At 47.5% G+C, this 20130-nt stretch overlaps 1 protein-coding gene across 1 annotated transcript; it reads left to right on the forward strand.

Moving 5' to 3' along the window:
- The first annotated feature begins 1337 nt into the window (after window positions 1–1337).
- On the forward strand, window positions 1338–19622 carry ints6l (integrator complex subunit 6 like). The gene is made up of 18 exons (XM_031586948.2): window positions 1338–1752; window positions 1869–1946; window positions 7090–7239; window positions 8358–8447; window positions 8928–9111; window positions 9862–9990; window positions 10250–10413; window positions 12110–12262; window positions 13397–13529; window positions 13862–13956; window positions 14150–14260; window positions 14512–14727; window positions 14911–15037; window positions 16092–16234; window positions 16394–16622; window positions 17252–17647; window positions 18108–18201; window positions 19403–19622. The coding sequence occupies exons 1-18, from the start codon at window positions 1642–1644 to the stop codon at window positions 19506–19508; spliced, it is 2709 nt and encodes a 902-aa protein (XP_031442808.1). The 5' UTR covers window positions 1338–1641; the 3' UTR covers window positions 19509–19622.
- Window positions 19623–20130: the final 508 nt, after the last annotated feature.

Genomic DNA, 20130 nt, shown 5'->3' on the forward strand with positions numbered 1-20130 from the left:
AAATACAGCTTGTGGCTTTGAGGGAAATATGGTTGCGGTATATACATATTTGCGAGGATTTACCCATACACGTTGCGGAAGGTGCTCTCCTCACTAGGCATAGCTAACTTGGCTACAATTAGTCAGAATTTGTGTATTGTCAAGTAAACAGCTCTATGGTCTCCATGTGACAGAATCTGCCAAGCTTCCAGCTTATCACACCTATCTATCTACCTACATATCTGTTTTATCTTAACGATTTTTAAGCTAAGCCATAAAAGGGCCAGATGCACAACCATAATTTCTGTTGTCAACGTGACAATGCACTCTGCAGTGACGTACAGTTAGACATCTATCCTAACCCAGTCATGAAAAGTTTCAGATCTATTATATTAAAAATAGAAAAAAACACAGAATTCAGTGTATGACTTGTTTAATAGACAAAATGAGTGAAGCCGTATAGGGTAATGGGTTTGTAGGACAGCCTCAATACTTAGTAGTCTTCACTCGATGTGCTTCATGTTCATCATTGAAGGCCATTGTCACTCCATGTGGTCCTCTCAGTAAGCTTGCTTGCTACTGCACACAGGTTGCTCATTGGGGGAGGGGTTACATTGTGACTAATATTTTAATTACAACAATTGAATGTCGTTTTAGCAGCCTTTATGTTCCTATCAGAAGTAAGATCCATTCACATGCACACCGCGTGGAAACCCTGGTGTCCTGTTAAATATTGGTTTCGTTCTCATATGTGGGTATCAACCGCGAACGGGCCACGCCATCTCTCACTGTTACTTTCTATGGCTGATCGGAATGTATTTTCCGTTGCATAGATAATTCAAGGACCACTGACGCTTGAATAGAAATCGAAAAGCGTGATAGGGAACCATCATATGATCCCGCAATGCTTTGCTGTTTCGAGGACGTGCAGGCACGCATTCAGGCAGTTGAATTAACATGGCGCTTCAATGTGCTTTCGCTGAAGAGATAAACAAGAGAGACGGGGAAGGTTGAAGGGAAGGCTCAATTATTATAAAAATCGTACTGTGAACTAAGCACTCCCCACCCCCACCAAGACAGACGGGAACATGGGAGGAGGGGTGTCCTTTATGATCACACACTGGTTCCACAGTGAAATACATCCAAACGATGTTCTTCATTTCGACATACAAAGTTCATGAACATGTAGATAGGTCAACAATGTGTATTTAGAACATCATCTGACATTTATAATCACATTTACTTATGTCCAGAACACACACAGGGACAGACCTTCCTCTCCGTGGATCTCCGATTCGCCAAGAACGGAGAAATGAACACTAGGCGGATGAGAAGCACTTCCCGACCTCATTGCATATTTATGCACGGCAGGGAGTGGCCACTGTGACCAGGTTTAGCCAATACGATAGTAGCGGCGGAGCGAAGGCGTTTCGATCTGTTCGGAAGAGAAGTTCTCTAACAGCGCGAGCCTCAGCAGTGCTCAGTAAAGACAGATAGAGAGTCAGGCGGCTGCAAGGGGTGGCAGTACGACCCTCTTTTGGGGGGGTCTGATTATAACAAAAATATATACACACATATATGCATGCCCGGGCCGCTAGCTAGATCATATGACGATAATTGGTCTTTTTAGTAAGCATATAGCTTAATATCTATACATTTAAAATGCCTATTTTACTTTTCCTGATAGACACGTCCGCCTCTATGAATCAGCGCACTTATTTGGGTACGACGTATCTGGACATTGCTAAAGGCGCGGTTGAGATCTTTATGAAGGTAAAGAATAATTTTACCCCGACTTTTTCAGCTTACTGTTGTACCTTGTTGAAGTTGAGGGTCCATATTATGGAATGAGTCGAAATTAATGTGTATTGTTTCGTTTTCTTTAACAGCTGCGTGCCCGAGACCCGGCTAGTAGAGGCGACAGGTACATGCTAGTTACATTTGATGATCCACCATACGGAGTTAAGGTAAATAAATACTGTTGAATTGTGTTTTAATGTGGTTAAAGCGGAGATATTTGACTGACAATGAGGCTCTACTGTCCCTCTGGTTCGTAGCTGCGGGTTTGGGCGGCCTCCCGGTGGCGAAAACGGCTAATTTTTGTTAAAATACCCGCAGACCCGGAGCAGCGCAACCTCTGAACATGGCGGACATTTTGCTTTTGTGTTGGGAAAGCTCTCAGGCGCTGAGATGGAGGCGGAGAGATTTATTATCCGCTGTGACGTCTTGAGTGACGCTATGATGGGCTAACTCTGCCTGGATTGGACAAGTGCCCCGCACTCTTTTTCATACCCTCCTTTAGCATCCGCTCCGTGGCTGACCTCTGTGCATTCCCATTGGCCAGTATGGATAGGGCAAATCAAACGTGTTTGATTTGTCAAAGGCCATTACTGAATTTTGCTTAAGCAGTTAGTTTTACTTCGCCCTGTGCGAACTCAAACTGCTGTCTTTTTTTATGAATAAGTACCCTGATTAAATGTGAACTTCAACACCACCACAATCAGAGTACATGCACTTCTCCCTCCCATTGCCCCTTCCTTTCCAAGTTCTCATCCTTACATATCAATACTTACATTCTCTTTTGGATTAACCAGGAATGAGGGAACTATTACTAATACAATTACCATGTTAGTAATAGAAAAGAATAAGGGAACTAGAGCACATGGCAATGACTGGATTTATACAGCCATTAGTACTAGGTGACTGATGACATTAAAGACTCAGGAGAGTAGGTGGGTAAAGGGCAAAGTGGGCATGGGTCTTCCATATTAGAAGAGGAGAAATGCTCAGGCAGTGTGTTGAATGAAATGCTTAGGTACCACACACAATTTAGCCAGCTCTGCCTACTTTCCCCTGTGGCAATCACATTTCACCATAGAGCGGTCAGCGAGGTCCCAGCTTGATCTTGTGAGTGCAGTCCTAATCTTTATGACTGGTGTTTCAATTGAACTTACTGGGACATTCTAGGTGTCAGGTGTCAGACGGCAGCGCTGCTGGGGAGGACACTCAACAGTGTCAACAGAAGTAACTGACTTATTGCTGATATATCAAACTGTGTGCTGATTTGACCAAACTGAATTTAGATTAAACAGAAATCAGTTTGAAAAGCATAGTACATTTGTTATTTGAAAACCAATAGCGGTGAAAGGCCTTTGTGGAAAACACAGTGTGTGTGTGTGTGTGTGTCCATAAATATTCTAAAATAATCAAACACGCTGCCTATATACTGCAGTCTACAACCAGACTGTATTTTCAAAACACCTTGACAACCAACACCCATTATCCAAATGAACCAAAACCACAGTATTTAAAATGTATATGATGTCCCGGAAGACTTATTATTAGATGTATGCATACATACTTTTTACATGAACATGGGTATGCGTGAAGGCTATACAAGGCCACAAGGCAAGGCTTATACACCATGTGGGCTCTGTGGAAGTGAGGTGTTTCTGTGGCACGGGTATTAGCATGCCGTCAATGTGTAATATGTTTGTGTGCGTCTTGCATGCAGCTGCATATGCAATTGTACGCTGTCTTTGTGGTGTGACATTGACACTGACAGTGTCAGTGGCTTACTCCCAGGCAGTTCATTAGCCCTGTCTTCCTGGCAGGGGTCCAGACAATCTCTTGAGGGCTTTTTCTACCCCGCCTGCCCAATGCCTGTTTCACCTCCCCCCAAAATCATCTTATCTCAGACAGACAGGACATAACAAAGAACCTTTCCGCAGTTGTGGCCAGACCCTAATCATTTTTCCACCCGCTCTGTTGAGACAGGCAGTAGGGTGACAACACTTCATACTTGGCATGTTACGTGTCGGTCCTGTTCACTTAAGCAATTGGGAAGATTGATTCCCAGAACGAAGACTGATTGGCTTGAACATTTGTTTTCCACCCAAGCATAGCTTGTTCTTTTGCCCTACTTTGCATTTCCCCCCTCAGCCCCTAGTCAAGCATGAATGATAAGGCACAAGGTACTGTTTTCTCTAAAGTAATGTGTGTAGTGTATGTCGCACATGTTCAGAGCAGGGCAAAATCAGGGTGATAGGGATTCTGGTGTCTGTGTGAGAGTGGCTTGTTCACGCTTGTCAATTATTCATGAGCTTTTCAGCAGCTAATCAGAGAAGAGTTCCACCGAGCCTCCAGTACTGACAATGGCCTCTTTTCCTGTCTGTGTGCCTCACTTGTTGTCTCATTTCTGGACAAGTAGAACATTATTCCTAGCTCTGTAGTTGATGGGGTGTTTTTTACCCCCTTCCTGGCATGACGACATGCAGTTTGGCAGTTGAGGCCTGTTTGCAGAAGCAGTTCATCCACTTATGAATCGAGCAACACCCTTAAAGGCCAGAGAGCCCTCCTCTTTGGTAGCATTGCTGAGGCGGCGTGTCGCTGGCGTTGTGCTAAGACGCTAATGAGAAAAACACTCAGTCGGTCACACCTCAAGAGAGGAGCTGGTTTCGAGGACATTTGCAGAGGCAGCTCGAGGAGTGATTGTTTGTATTCCTTTGTCTCTGAAGCAAGAAGGTCACCCCTAAGCCTCTAAAATAGCTAAATTCTTCCAGAGAATAACTGAGTGCTGGCCAGTGAACCAACGTGCCTTTTTTGGAAAACGGTCTGTTTAATGTGATAGAGGGTAGGTTTGTAGACAATGTTGTGTTGCTATCATAGCTCCATGTTTACACTTCAGATAAGCTCTGCTCTTATCTCCTGCTTGGATCTTGTTTGTGTTACTGTTAGCAGTTTTGACAGGGAAACTCTGTAAAGTTAGTGGGACCAAATCCAGCTTTTGGAGCCTGCCTTCCACTTTCTGCTCAGCTGTATGGCCATAGGCGCTCCCTGTGTCTTGTGAGAGTTAGCTTGAAAAAAACACTCCCTTGTGAACGCCACTCAATGTCTTCTCCTCAGCGGTCACCATCCATGCGTAGAAAAGCCCAGGGAATGCTGGGAACCGCTGTATCATTCTGGGTCAGCGAGGTTCCTCCTGAGAGAGCTAGACAGAGTCCAGATGTGGAGGGGTTGGGGTTGGGATGCGTTTGCAACCCTGGCCGTGTGATATGGGATCAGGGCCTCGGCTGGCTGGCTGAGCAGCCCTCATTTCAATGAAGTGACAGCTCACCTCTCCACTTGGCCTTTATTGCACACACATGATGGAAATGCCACCCTGCACAGGGTTGACATGGTCTCTCTTCTTTCTTTTTTCTCTTTTTCACTCACTTTCTCTGTTGTGCTGATGTTTTGGCGTCTTCCTTTTTTTCTTTTTCTTTGTCTTCGCCCCCTATCTACCCATCTCTTCGCCCCCTATCTACCCATCTCTTCGCCCCCATCTACCCATCTCTGTGTCTTTCCTTTTCCTGTGCTTGCAAGCGCCCTCGTCTCGCGGTTTGCAGAACAGCACTCAGGCACGGTGACAGCCGGGCCTCCCACTCCACACAGAGGCTTCACAGGGGAACAAGTCCTTATCTGTCCATTAATACAGAGTGGCTGATGTGTGCAGCAGCAGGCTGAGCTGGAGGAGCCACGGCCATGTTTGGGACTGCAGGCAGGCAGGCACTGGCGCTCCCCGAAAATCAGTCCCATTCATATATCCCTGCTCCTGCTTCAGTACTCATCCCTTTAATCAGGCACTTAATACACAACATGCTGCACCCCACTCCCAGCAAGTGCTACGGGGAAATACGGCGTTAATGGTAGAGTGGCTGTATGCCGGGCTGATTGAATTTCTTCATCTGTCGCTCTCCACACCCTCCCGCTCTCTCTTTACCTTTCTGTGTCACTTTCCCTCTGCCTCCTTCTGCCTCTTCCTCCCTTTGTGCGCTGGAAGCCAGACAGCGCTGTGATAATAGAGGCTCTGATCGTTGTCGCACTCCCACAGATGCGATGAATTGTTAATGCTGAGGGAGAAGGACAGCGGAGGAATGGGTGGGGAAAAATAGAATTACTCCCTGGTTTGAATTATTGAGTGTGAGCTAAGAGTCACACTCAAACACTCAGAGACGCGCGCACACACGCACACACACACACACACACACACACACGCGCTCATATACGCTGCCCTGGTGCTGTGGGTTATGCTCCCGCGGTTTAGGGTGCGAAATGCGTATCGCCTCGGGCTCCTTCCCTGGCCGCCAGAACGTGTGTGTCAGCTGTGTGTGTGTGTGCTTGCCGTGTCATCTCGTCCTATATACCAGATCTGTGGGAGGATCTAGCTAGTTAATTAGCCAGTGTGCTACTTTGAAAGAAATGTGCTGTCCGTGCATGCTAGTGTAATGACATGTTCTCAAAGTATTTTAATATGGAAGGGTGAGAAAGGGTGCAGATTTTGGCCAAATTCTTTTGAGTGTAAAGGGGGGGATAGATTCTCCGTCTTACAGGCACTCACACACATGCACACATGGGACTGGGCGGCACTGGGATAAGGACACACACAGGAGATTCTTTAAGGAGCTAATATAGGTCAGATCTGCTATACTGCAGCAGCAAAATGTCATCTCCAGAGAACTTGAAAGCAAACCAAATATCGCAGGAATTTCATCTCTGAACTCCAAGCTACCTAGATACACAAACACTCATTCACACACAAACAGATTATCCTATTTGTTTTCGAACCAGACCAGATCCTCCTCTATTTATCTATCTCTCTGTGTCTGTCTGTCCCTCTCTCCCCTCCCTCCCTCTCTCGTTACTTAGGCATGGTAGTGCTTACGATGAGAGGAGTAAGCAGGTCATCCTGCAGGTCATCCGTAGATTAAGCATAATGCCGTACCTCTCAGGTACTTGACCACGCTTGAAGAAAAAGTGAGGGCAACAACACTGAACGGACTGGGATTATTTATTTATATATTTATTTTGACACGTCCATATTGCAGCTGTCAGAACTACAGGTGATTGTATGCCAGATAAGCCATGGGTTTAAAATACACAGTCCCTGTTTAATGAGTCATGCTACTCTAATGCTACACTGTCTGTTTCTTCCTGTACCTGTGTGTGTATTTGGGCAATATACTGTGGATGTAATGTACTACAATGTCATTATAATGCTCTGTATTAATACATCTGAATGTTGGTTTGTATGATCATTTAACCCCCACTGTGTCTGCGTGCGTGTTCCAGGCGGGATGGAGAGAGAACCACGCCACGTTCATGAGCGAGCTGAAGAACCTGCAGGCGTCGGGGCTCACCACCATGGGTCCGGCCCTCCGCTCGGCCTTCGACCTGCTCAACCTCAACAGGCTGGCGTCTGGCATCGACAACTATGGCCAGGTACATCAACGTGGTCAAATGGCTCACTGCAGACCTTTACCAGCTCTACACTTATCAATTAACATACTACATACATGTATACACAATACTATAAACAATACTATATTTTTAGCCATAAGCAGACATTATTTTGTGTAAATAATATAAACGAACCTAGACGTTTCAGCTTCAAGTCCTGTAGCTCTTTACAATTAGAAGTAAACAAGTAATTCTAGTAAAAAAGCAGCATCATGGGGAGTAAACATCACTAATTAAAATCCTTTCAGCTTCTAAAGTCATTAGTTTTAAAGTTTTAAAATGAGACTTCTGACTGCACCACAAAATAAAAACCTAATATGACCAGGTCCCTTCTGGGCAGGGAATATGAGCTTCTTGTCCATTACCTCCACAATTTCTCACTCTCTCTCTCCCCCCTGTCAGTGTGCATCCTTTATCATCCATTGTTCCCTCGCACTCCCAGTCTGAAAGCATGATGGATTAGATAGGGGGAGGGGGGTTGGGGGTTGGGGGTCAGTCTCGCGTAGTATAGCGCAGAGGACGTATGTAAATCCACTTACTGTCTCCTGGCAGAGAGAGAGAGAGGGAGAGAGAGCGGGAGCGGGAGAGAGCAGGCTTGCCCTGACCCCTACAGCACACACTGGGAGCCTGGATCAGTCCCTCTCTGAGCTGTTCCCTGTCACAGAACTACCAGTAGGGAGCTTTGAGATACATGAAAGACAGTCTCAGAACTCCAGTGATGTTTGACATCATGGAATATCTCAGCTGAAGGTTCTTTTAAACTATCAAGTAGAAGCAGAAGCCCTGCAGCATAGAAGGCTGAGCAGAGCACTCTTGGAACAAAATGAAGGAGTGGGGGTAACAAACACATGCTGACACACAGAGAGTTCTATTCTGTGTAGAATTTAGCCTTGGCTCACACTGCCTGTTCCAGTGTTACACAATCTTCAGGCCCTTCTGGTCTGGTCAGAGAATGGTGGTCGGAAAGCAGACCCTCTCCGGAGGGTAGCTGGAAGCAGGAGTGGGAACGCATGGTGTGTTCAGTGTGCTCAGTTGACGGAAAGTCTTTCCTTTCTTTTCTCTTTTCTTTTTTCTTTCCTCTTTTTCTCTTTTTCTCTCAGGGCCGGAATCCCTTCTTCCTGGAGCCAGCGGTGATCATCACAATCACAGATGGGAACAAGCTGACGCACAGCTCAGGTGTATCTGAAGAGGTGAGAGGTCACGGCGCTCGACCCTTTCTTTCCGTCGGCCTTCAAACTAAATCTATTTTGTTCAGACAATAACGCGCACAAATGACACTTTGAGCTATGTCCTTTGAGCTGAACCAGAAATGTTTAATATTCTTATCGTAACAGGGTTTAATAGCGGCATGCATGTGTTATTGGCGACGTTCGCGTTGTCATGTTAATCTATTAATAAACTTAGCATATCGATTGTTAAACAGACTGGCCGATTGTTTAACAAACTGGCCGATAACCGATGCAGCTACGCTAGTTTTCTTAAAGTTATGACTGGCACCAACGTGTTTTTATCAGTGGCTGACGTCCATGTAGTTGTATTATGTAATGTACTGTATTTTGGGGTGATGAGGTCCTTGTAGAGGCCAAAGATGGACTGTGAATTGCTGAACATATGTCTTGTTTTTCCTGTGGGAAAGTGCACTTACCTATCTGGCCTCCCTCTTCCCCCAGCTGCACCTCCCTCTGAACTCTCCGCTGCCGGGCAGTGAGCTGACCAAGGAGCCGTTCCGCTGGGACCAGCGCCTCTTCGCTCTGGTGCTGCGTCTGCCCGGCGCGGCCATGCCCGAGAACGAGCAGCTGGGCAGCGTTCCCACCGACGAATCCGCCATCACTCAGATGTGTGAAGTTACTGGAGGTACCACGGCACCTGAGCTCTTTGCTTCTCTGCTTCAGATAGATCTACACACACACACACACACACACACACACACACACACACACATGCCCTCACACACACTCATTCAGGTTATCACACACATGTTAACTACACTTATATCACCAAAATATGTGTGTACACATGCACACTTGCACACAGACACAAACTTACCCATCATGCACAAAGTCACCTTTATACACACACTTAGTCACACACATTGACATGTGTGCACACACACACACACTCTTGCTGTTAATAATGCTCACACACACAGACCTTTTTCACATACTCAAAACGGAGCATACCTGTGAATATTTAACACAACACACCCACACAGAAACATACACATGCACTTGAATACACAGGCACCCCCACACACACACACACACACACACATACTTGCTCCAGTGCCGTTTAAACCCTACTGCATGCTTGCCAAAGCTGTTTCCAGTGTGTTAAGTAATGCAGAGCAGAGATGCTTCCATGAGGGAAGGTCAGAGGAATGAGTCGGCGTGCAGAGCGGAGATAAACACCTCATGCAGCAGCAATGGGCATGTTTGACACACACACACACGAGCCCCATGTGCTCATGACTATGAGAGGTGGCTATTGAAGTGACTGCACGTGGACCTTTTCTTTCGTCCCTGGTTTTTCATTCTTCTTTTTCCTCTACCCCCCCCCCCCCCCTCTATCTTTCTACTGCTCTCTCCTTCTCCTTCTCTTTCTCAGGCCGTTCGTACTGTGTCCGCACTCAGAGAATGCTCAACCAGTGTCTGGAGTCGCTGGTCCAGAAGGTTCTGAGCGGTGTGGTGATTAATTTTGAGAAGACGGGGCCGGACCCCCCTGCGTTAGGAGAAGGTAGGCAAAGTTGTCAGCAGTCAGAGGCCTTGACAGTGATGTATCTCACAGAGCACCTTGAACTCTCAGAGCTGGCTGGGTAGCTTGTAAGAATATATGTGTTCGTTTATGCAGAGGAAGGGAATGTCCACTTAGCATTTGGGTTTTGGGGTGGAGTTGCAGAGAGGCTTTTAGATATTTATGGCCTCTTTCTTTCTCTCTCTTTCTCTCTCTCTCTCTCTCTCTCTGTGTCTCTCTCTCTGTCTCTCTCTCCCTGCAGATGGGCTGGTTGATCCGAGTCGGTCCGTGTCGTCCTTCAGTCCGCAGCCCTGGCACAGCTGCCACAAGCTCATCTATGTGCGTCCCAACCCCAAGACGGGGGTGCCCGTGGGCCACTGGCCCATCCCCGAGTCCTTCTGGCCCGACCAGAACTCGCCCACTCTGGTGAGCGCCGGTGCCCGCTCGCCCCGCTGGTTTATTCTTATTACACTCAGTCAGACCTGTCACCAGCTATTAGCATGAAAACCGCTCAGCCCAGTCGCCTGTTGTTGTCTGTGTGATCGTGCTGACCTATGGGAAATGTAGTTCTCTAAACTGATTCCAGGGGAAGTCAAAGTATGCCTCACTTGCAGTTAGCAGCATCTTACCATTTCAATGAAACCAGATGTTCCAGGAAACAGACACTACTCTCACTTTCCTTAAAGTTGCCTTACCTGGGAGACTGGCGTACTTACATACAAGCACACACCGTCACACACCGTCACTCATGGACACACCGTCACTCATCCACACACATGGACACACTGTCCCTTCCTCCTCTTCTCTGTCGTCATGCCAACCCTCTCTTCTGCTACCTAACATCTGGGCCGAGTGAGGCTTCAGAGGAGCCCATTTGGCTGTGTGTAGTGCACTGAGATGAGCGCATAGAACATTAGGAACACCTATCTTTAGGGACGCTCCCGTCTACCCTCCACACGGCGTCATCTGGTCAGGGTGGGGACTCTTACAGGGTATTAATCATGTTCCTCGGGGAGGCTGGCCACCGGCCTCCAGCTCAGGCGCTCATCTGTCAGCTGCATTTCCTTCGGGTGGTGGACAGTTTGTGGTGCTCACAAGACCGCCCGAGCCTCCGTGATCATGCACCCCTGTAATAGCTTCGGCCTTTTGTTAACTCATCAGCCGAAAGGCACACGTGCACCAATCGTGCTTCAGTCTAATCATGTCCCAGAAGTGTAGAGTTCACATCCCCTCGCTTCATTTACTCTGATCAAAGAGACTTCAGGCCTGATATCAGGCAGGGATCATGGCTCTCTCCTGAACACCCTGATCAGTCTATTTCATGGAGAGAGCCAGGGAGGGGCTTTAATGACTTGTACACTCAATTCAAGCGCCTTCCCTTGACCTCGTTTTCTGCCAACCATATGATTTCCTTCCTTGACTTCTTTCCACCGTCCTCCAGAGTGTATGAAACTGAAATGCACAGTGGGCGGGAGCAGAAGCTCTTGTTCCTGTTGTTTGAGAATTTTGTATTTTTTTTTTATAGACTTTGTTTTTAGCGTGGGTATTTTCGAATGTCAGAGCTTGAAAGGAATTTTGTGTGTGCTGTTCCGCTGCCGTGGGATAAGTGTGTGGGCACGGCTTTAGGGTTTAACGTAATGGCTGGTTCTGCAGAGCTGTGAGAGGGGAATCCAACGCCCCTGACTTAACATGTACAGATTTTATTTTTGGGGCCAATGGGCTAAAACATACACAACACATACAGGTCCTACTTTTGAATGTCAGTCAAGTAGTCTGTACAGCCATCCTTATTTAACATCAGTGTCTGGTCCTAAGTGTTGTGTGTGTGTGTGTGTCCGTGTCTGTCTGTCTGTCTTTCTGTCTGTGTGTCTGTGTGCCTGTGTGTGTGTGTGTGTATGTGTTTGTGAATATGTGCATCCAAGTATGTATGAATGTGTGTGTTCGAACAGCTTGTGTTGTCATGTGCCTGGGACGAGTTAGGGGGGGGGTCTTCCTCTACCCAACTGGGTCCATGCTTCATTACCTCAGTCTCTTCTCTAACACAGGCCATATTGATTGTATACCATCATTGTCAAATGCTAATGGGCCAACCTCTTGCCCTGTCCCCTTTGCCCCCTGGCAGCCGCCACGCTCCGCCCATCCGGTGGTCCGCTTCTCCTGTGTGGATTGTGAGCCCATGGTGATCGACAAGCTGCCCTTCGACAAGTACGAGCTGGAGCCCTCGCCCCTCACTCAGTACATCCTGGAGAGGAAGTCGCCACACATGTGCTGGCAGGTAGGGTCCATGTTGTCAACACAGACTTAATAACATGTACTATTTTATTATTGTGACTAGGTAAACCCCTTGAACTGTGTGCAGAAGTACTCAGAGGTGCTTACAAGAATATGTTGGAAATTTTCGTCTGTGACGGTGTTCCAGGGTTATGTGTGGTTTGCAGATTTGCCTTTAATGACTGTGCCAGAGCAAGCCTGTTCAGCAGGTGTTGCAAATAGAAAATAACCACTTGGCACAAACACAACTGAAGGGGAAGAGATTTAAGATGAGTTCCACCCATGTTCTATTTTAGGCAGATCAAAATAAATAATTCTGTTCATAGCTTCTGTTCACGTTCTGTTGATGACCTCCGTCAGGAAGCATTTAAATGCTACGATGACATAATGTCCGGAACATTAACCCTGCACCAGTTTGGAATATCTGATGGGGTGAAAGTCTGCGGTGCACCTTGGAAATTTGGAATACTTCCACATGACTCTGGAGCAGATCAAAGGGCATGGAGACATGACCCAGATCGACCCATAAACCAAACACATGACGGTGCCCTTTAAGTTGGCGCACACGGCAGCCAGACGTAGAGTGGGCACAGTGGAATGTGCTGGAGGTACCACAGGACCACCGTAACAAGCAGGAGAATGGGAAGATGTGACCCGGTTAGCAGCCAGACTCTTTAAGCATCATGAGCTCAGTGAACCCACAGGAGGGGCACTGAGGGAGGCTCATCTCTGGAAAGCAGCCGCCCCCCTCCCTGGTTGCCCCCGGAGACCGCATGTTTAGCTGGAGTGCTGGATGGATGGATGGGGGTGGGAGGCTGGGGAGGCTGGGGAGGGGGACATATTTAGCAGGAGCGTCTCCAGAGGGGCATCCTGGAGTAACGAGGCATAGAGGCAGCGCAGCGCAGCGCAGATAGATCCCTGAGGCAGCGCCGGGCTGTTTGCTGGCTGTGTGTTTGGTTGAATGCTAAGTGAAACTGTGGGGTTAAAAGAGTGTGGATCTTCACTATGTAACCCCATCTCTCTGTGTTCCTCTGTCGCTCTCTCTCGCTCTCTCCCCCTCTCTATCTATCTATCTCTCTCTCTCTCTCTCTCGCTCTCGCTCTCTCCCCCTCTATCTATCTCTTTTTCGATGTCTCAGGTGTTTGTGAACTGTAGTGGGAAGCACAGCGAGCTGGCTCACCCTTTTGGTTACCTGAAAGCCAGCACCACACTCACCTGTGTGAACCTCTTCGTCATGCCTTACAACTACCCTGTCCTGTTGCCTCTGCTTGGTACGTGTTCAACTGCACACCCGCGCACGAGTCACTTTAGCGCACCTGACACGCACATGGAGAAGGCTAAAGAAAGTTTGAAAAAAGGGCTTCAAGTTACACTATTGCATTACACTGAAAGTTGGTAGTGGAGCTTTTGGGGCTCACCAGGACATGGTGGAGACTTAAACACATGAAGAGATGGTGTTTTGTAGGATAACATATGGGTTTGTTTGAGGGAGAGGGTTGGGTTGGGTTGTGTGAAGGCAGTAAAATATGCGAAGCTCCTTCCTTAGCATGTCTTGGTCTCTTGTTTCCTTTCTCACCGTCTCTCGCGAAACCTCTCCCAACAGACGACCTGTTCAAAGTGCACAAGCTGAAGCCGAACCTGAAATGGCGACAGGCCTTTGAGATCTACCTGAAGTCCATGCCACCGTATTTCCTATTGGTAAGACTGTGCGTAGTCATTTGCTCTGAATAATATCTGTTTATGAGAACCACAGGGCTAAGAATATAAACTTGTATGAAGTATTTTTTTTTAAACAGGTAGGATTTTGTAAGCACTTATAAGGATGTTATGGCTTTGGTGATATTCTTCACTGACACTACTTGCATGTTCTTCCATCTCATCTGTCATGTAGCCCTTGAAGAAGGCACTGAGGATGATGGGAGCTCCGAATCTAATATCAGACAACATGGACTGTGGCCTGAGCTACAGCGTCATCTCCTACCTGAAGAAGCTCAGCCAACAGGTAAGTCCTGCAGACACAGTCCAGCTCAGCACGCTCCAGCCAAGACTACTTTTATTGACACTGACAGGAAAGCAGTCAGAGGAAACTTTCAGAACAAGACAAGCCAGCAGGGATCTATTATTTATTGTATCTGCAAGAAGCACATGAAACGAATGTGGAACAACAGCAGTTACATGAAAAGAAACAGGACTTGACTTGTATTTTCTTGGATTAGCTGTTCTTTGGTTAACTAGACCCTTTTCGTTTCACAGGCCAAAATTGAGTCGGACCGTCTGATTGCGTCGGTGGGCAAGAAGCCCCCTCAGGAAACGGGCATCAAGGTGAAGAACCACTCCAGTGCCCTGTCGTTGGCACAACGCCACGAGTTCAAACAGCTGCTCCAGGGTATCACCGGGGAGATGCCGCTCCGCCTCGGCGAAATCAACTTCAAAGAGTTCGCCGGCTTCCAGATTGCACTTCTCAACAAGGTACCACCGCCAGGCCATCGATACAATATTAACACCAGAGATTGTGTTTTTTTGGGGTCAAGATCGATTTGGCAGAGGGGAACATGAAAGCACTGTCAGAATCAAGAGGCCCTTTGAACATTAGTCATAAATAAAAAATGTTTTCCCTTATTACCTTTTTTTCTCCCTCTATTTCCTGTAAAGGATCTGAAGCCCCAAGCCTATCGGAATGCCTATGACATTCCAAGACGGAACCTTCTGGACCAGGTGACCCGCATGCGCTCCAACCTTCTGAGGACAACCCAGAAGCTCATTAGGGGACAGGATGAAGGTAGGCAATTACAAAAACTGAGGAGATCCAAAACATACACATTTACTGTTCACTAATATCCACCTTCACTGAAGTCAAGTTAACATTTTTCATTATCATTGCACAAAGCAAGTTTACTCAGTTCTTGAAAAAGCTATTTGAATGTCCTACCTTTACTGATAACTTATCCTAATGACATCAGGCCCTCACAGTCAGTTTTGATGGTGCGTATTACGAGTGAGTATATTTCCATTACCACGAGGAAGGACAAAGGACCAACATTCCTGTTATTACGTTTTCAGTTTCAAAGCACTCTAATGGAAGGTGTTCACACAGAAAAAGTAATCTTTTGAAGACAAATACAAGACATTTCAATGAGCTGCCTATTTTATTTTATTTTTATTTTATTGATAGCAGTGAAAAACATGTAAAATATAATTGCCTTGAGCTTGCTAAACAACCATAGAAGTAGCGGTTCAATTGAAACCAGCTGCTGTAGTCTGAAAAGTCGGGTTTGTCCAAGCATGGCAGCAGTGGCCTTATTTTGTTTTAGACATCTGTGTATGCGGACAAAGGCCCAATTATACAACTGTGGTGAGCCTTTAATGTTATAAGGACAATTTACCAGGCAAGAATTCATGTCATTATTTTGTCCTCATGATGTAATGATCCATATGTGTGGCAGAAGAAAGCAAACACCAAATGTATTGCCTCAGAGACGTTGTGTCATTTGGATCAGGGATTTCTCAGGCAGCTGTGGTTTATGCCAAGTTTTTGAGTCCTGTCTAGTAGGTTGATGTTAAGAGGTCTTCAGTGACTATTTGTGTCGTATTTGTCTGGCATCAAAATAGACCCGTTTCATCACTTTGGACTCTGTGTTCTAGTGGTCACAAGAATCTGCTTATTTGTCAACTCTCCCAGCGCCCACAGCCTCTCAGCAAGACAAACAAACACACAAACATGAGCCACACTGTAATAAGGTCTAATGGAGTTACTTACTTAGTCATGCCCTCAGAAGTTGAAATGCAGGACGTAACGGATGTGTCTGGGGCATTGGTCTCTCCCTGCTCCACAGACTACCTGCATAGCATCCCCGTCGGCCAAATGGGCAACTACCAGGAGTACCTGAAGATGATGCCCTCGCCGCTGCGGGAGATCGACCCCGACCAGCCCAAGCGCCTGCACACGTTTGGTAACCCCTTCAAGCAGGACAAGAAGGTACCCATGACTGCCAGGCTCACAGGCCTCTGTGTTTCCACATCACTCTGTTTTATTTCCTCCATTTGTGTATTGACGTACTGAGAAGGACATTAGCTATTATGAAGTCCTTACTTACTGTGTGTGGACCGGAGTCACAGTGTCTGGCCTCTTCCCTAGGGGATGATGATCGACGAGGCCGATGAGTTCGTGACAGGCCCCCAAAACAAGAAGAGGGGCAACTCGGGGGACCCCAACTCGGGCGCGGCTCCCAAGAGGCGGAGGAGCATGTCTCCGTTGCTGCGGCGACCACAGACCCCACCCATCATCACCAACCACGTGGTGTCCAAAGGAGCGCCAGGAGCTCAGGGCCAGCAGGGCCTCATCAAACCAATCCCACTGCTCAAAGGTAAAGAGACGGAGAGAGCAGGACGGAGAGAGACGACACAGACACAGACACAGACACAGACACAGACACAGACACAGACACAGACACAGACACAGACACAGACACAGACACAGACACAGACACAGACACAGACACAGACACAGACACAGACACAGACACAGACACAGACACAGACACAGACACAGACACAGACACAGACACAGACACAGACACAGACACAGACTGTTGGGTCCTTTCTCTGGCTTGAATGAATATATTATGCCTGAGACTGGGTTAGGTCAACAGTCAGTTCTCTCCTCTGAGTCATGCTGTCAGATAACAAACAGTGAAGACTTCCTTAGTCTGACGTATGAGAAAGAAACTGAAAGATGATTTAGTTATTTTGCAATTGGGCATAGTGCAGTGTTATTTTAGCTAACTTCCTCATACCTTTTTGGGTTGTGGCGCTACTCCCGTTGTTTCCTGGTGCAGTAGGCGTGCTCAGTCAAGTTGCCTAACTGTACACTGTGTAATGTACACCAGCTGCTGAGGAAATCCAGTTATCTCAAGCCTCAATCAACAATGAAAATGATTTTTTTTTCCCCCAAGTAAAAAAACATGATTTACAGTTTGCCTATCGCCCCCTACAGGAGTGGAGGGGAACAGTGTCCTCGGAACGGAGAGCAATGGAGACCGAGGACCAGTTCCGGAGCCCAATGACGGCTGGTCTGGAGGGGAGGATGACGGTCCTGCTGGCGTCTCCCTGGACGAGAGTGGAGGGGAGAGCCCCAGTGACAGCGGCGAGGAGCGGCTCGAGATGGACGAGCAGCTCGGCGAGGACGGCCTGGACGGCCTGGACGGCCTGGACGAAAGGCCGTCGGACCACCAGCAGAACTGCGAGGGCATGAGTCCTCCCGACCAGGAGGGGGCGACCGATGGGTCCATAGGAGAGAGCGCCCCCGGAACGGTTATCATGATACCGCTGGACGGCAGTAACGCTGAGCTGCGCACACGGGTCATCAAGGAGGTCCGCAAGCCTGGCCGCAGTAAGTCTCTCCAGTGCCTTTACACACACACACACACACACACACGCACACACCCACACGCACACGCACACGCACACGCACACGCACACACACATGCCAGGCATTCTTATTCCATGACACAAGGCCACTTTCACTGAAGTCCCTCTCTGGGCTCTGTGTCACTTAACTGATCGTGAAAAGAGAACATTCACATGGTTGTGTCGAGATCGCTCGAGGGCTGGTCAATGGCTAAAATGGGGTGAATGCACAGTTGGCTTGTCTGAATATAGCTGTGTGTATGTGCCAGTTAAAGCCCAGAGCCAGAGTGACAAGGCCTTTCTGTGAGAGCATGTTTTAACTGTGTCCGGTTTAGTGCAGAACAAAACATTGGGTTGTGCTATATAAGGTTTTGGTTGATATGGATCTCGGTGGTCTTGGCTTTCTTCTAATCTGTCCTCCCATGTGCCCCTCTGCCTCTCAGACTTTGAGACGATCTTCCGGCTCCTGGAGGAGGTGAAAGGGCCTGTGTCTGTGCAGAGGTACTTCATCCACCATGCCATCAAAGAGGCCGCCAGGTGAGTCAGGATTCACATTCCCGCCCAGCTCCCGCTGTTATATTCCTGGCCTTTGTTTATTCCAGTGGTTCCCAAACTTTCCATAGCAAGCCCCCCTTTGACAATAGGGGGGGGCGGCATCCCCCAACTCCACAGTGCAAAGATTGAGACGCTCACTATTTCCTGTCATTTAACTTTTTTTTTAGAAGCCCGTCAGCGGTTGCATAGCTTTTCATTTCAGACACATTGTTTCTACATTTGAACAGTTAAACAATTTAAATTTAATTTCATCAATCAGTTAAACTCAAAAGATTTTGTCAGTTTAACCATTTTTATTTAATTTGTTTAAAATATTGAAACATTTTGAACTTCTCACTGAGTGACCCGATCCATTCAGAGTACATGTTTAAGTTAGGGGCTTCTCTGTTGTATTAATAATTAGGCTAGCTATCCCTTCTCACATACAAGCTAATCGCTAGGGCCTGACCAGATTATATAAGTACAAAGTAGGCTACAAACTCCCTTGGGAGGCCCATCCCACACTTTGGGAACCACTATACTGTAAGCAGTGTTAGCATTTCTTTCTCACTTCTGCCAGGCTGCGTCCACTGTAGGGGTTCAGGCCCTCAGTTCACTGAACACAATATAATTGCCAAGCATGGTTGCATCTCTGCAGATATTTCCTGATTTGGTTCATATAGTCAGACTGTGGCAAAGCTCTAGTTGCTGATGACAGAATCGGACAGAGGCCCTACTTTTTTCAGTTTTTCCCTCTTTTTCCAGAGAATCAATCTTTGTGATGGCTACCAGGATGTAAAGCACGCTGGGTTAAGTGTTCCAAAATTCAGCGTTAAATGCCCCTTCAAGGGTTTGAAATGGCCGTTGCCTGTATTGAGCCACATTGTGCCCGGTAAGGCTCCGGGAGCCAAGAGACATTGAGGTCGCATCTGTTGTGCCCACCACCAATCTGGCACCCTGCAGTACCCCTGTGGAGCTACACGGGCACACACCGCCTGTCTGCTCTCTGTCTTTCACTCTTCCTGAATGGAGACGACCTCCTGCTGCCCCAAATTCACCCTGACATCTCTCTCTCTCTCTCTCTCTCCTACCATCCCCCGCTCATATCTGTCCTCTGTGACCCATCGCTCCCTCTCTCTGTCCTTTGTTCCACCCTCATCCTTGTCTCTCTCTCTCTCTCTCTCTCTCCTTCCTCTCGGTGCAGGTTTAAGAAGCGGGTGCTGATCCAGCAGCTGGAGACGGCTCTGGAGGAGATGGAGGAGAAGCAGATGCTGCCGCAGAGGGTCAACAACAACATCCACGGCAGATAGTGTCAGCGCCTCTCCTCACAGACCACAGACGAAGAGAAGAGAGAGAAGAGATGGAGAGATACACACACACCAGACGGAAGACAGGAGGAGAGAGATGGAAGCAAGGGGCCACACGAGACACACACGCACGCACACACGCACACACACACACACACACACACGCACACACACACGCAAACACTCACACACACACACACACACCAACCGACCCTGATGAGGGGGAAAGACTGACCAATCAGCAGCTCCCTCAGGGCAAAGCGGAGCCCAATGGGAAGGGGAGATGTGGGATATGGAAGAGGATGAAAGGATCCAGAATTTCTTTTTTTCTTTTTAAAAACAGGGGTCACACTAGTTTGAGTGTTCTTTTTTTGGGAAGGGTGGGGGGGGTGTTCTGAAAGTCATGAGACATTAAATCAAGACTCACAGCTACTGTAGTCTGTTTCTGAACCAGCCGACTAGATACACACACACACAACCACACACTCCAAATGGTAAGCAGGATGCACAGTGTCCTCGGCGCTTCTAAGAAGCCACAGGTCGGGGCTGGGGATTTTTGTTTCGTGAAGTGTAACCCTCATGCAGATGAAGAATTGGAAATGTCACCATGTCAGATATAGCGTAG

Source organism: Clupea harengus, chromosome 20 (genome assembly GCF_900700415.2).
Source record: "Clupea harengus chromosome 20, Ch_v2.0.2, whole genome shotgun sequence".
NCBI classification, from domain to species: domain Eukaryota; kingdom Metazoa; phylum Chordata; class Actinopteri; order Clupeiformes; family Clupeidae; genus Clupea; species Clupea harengus.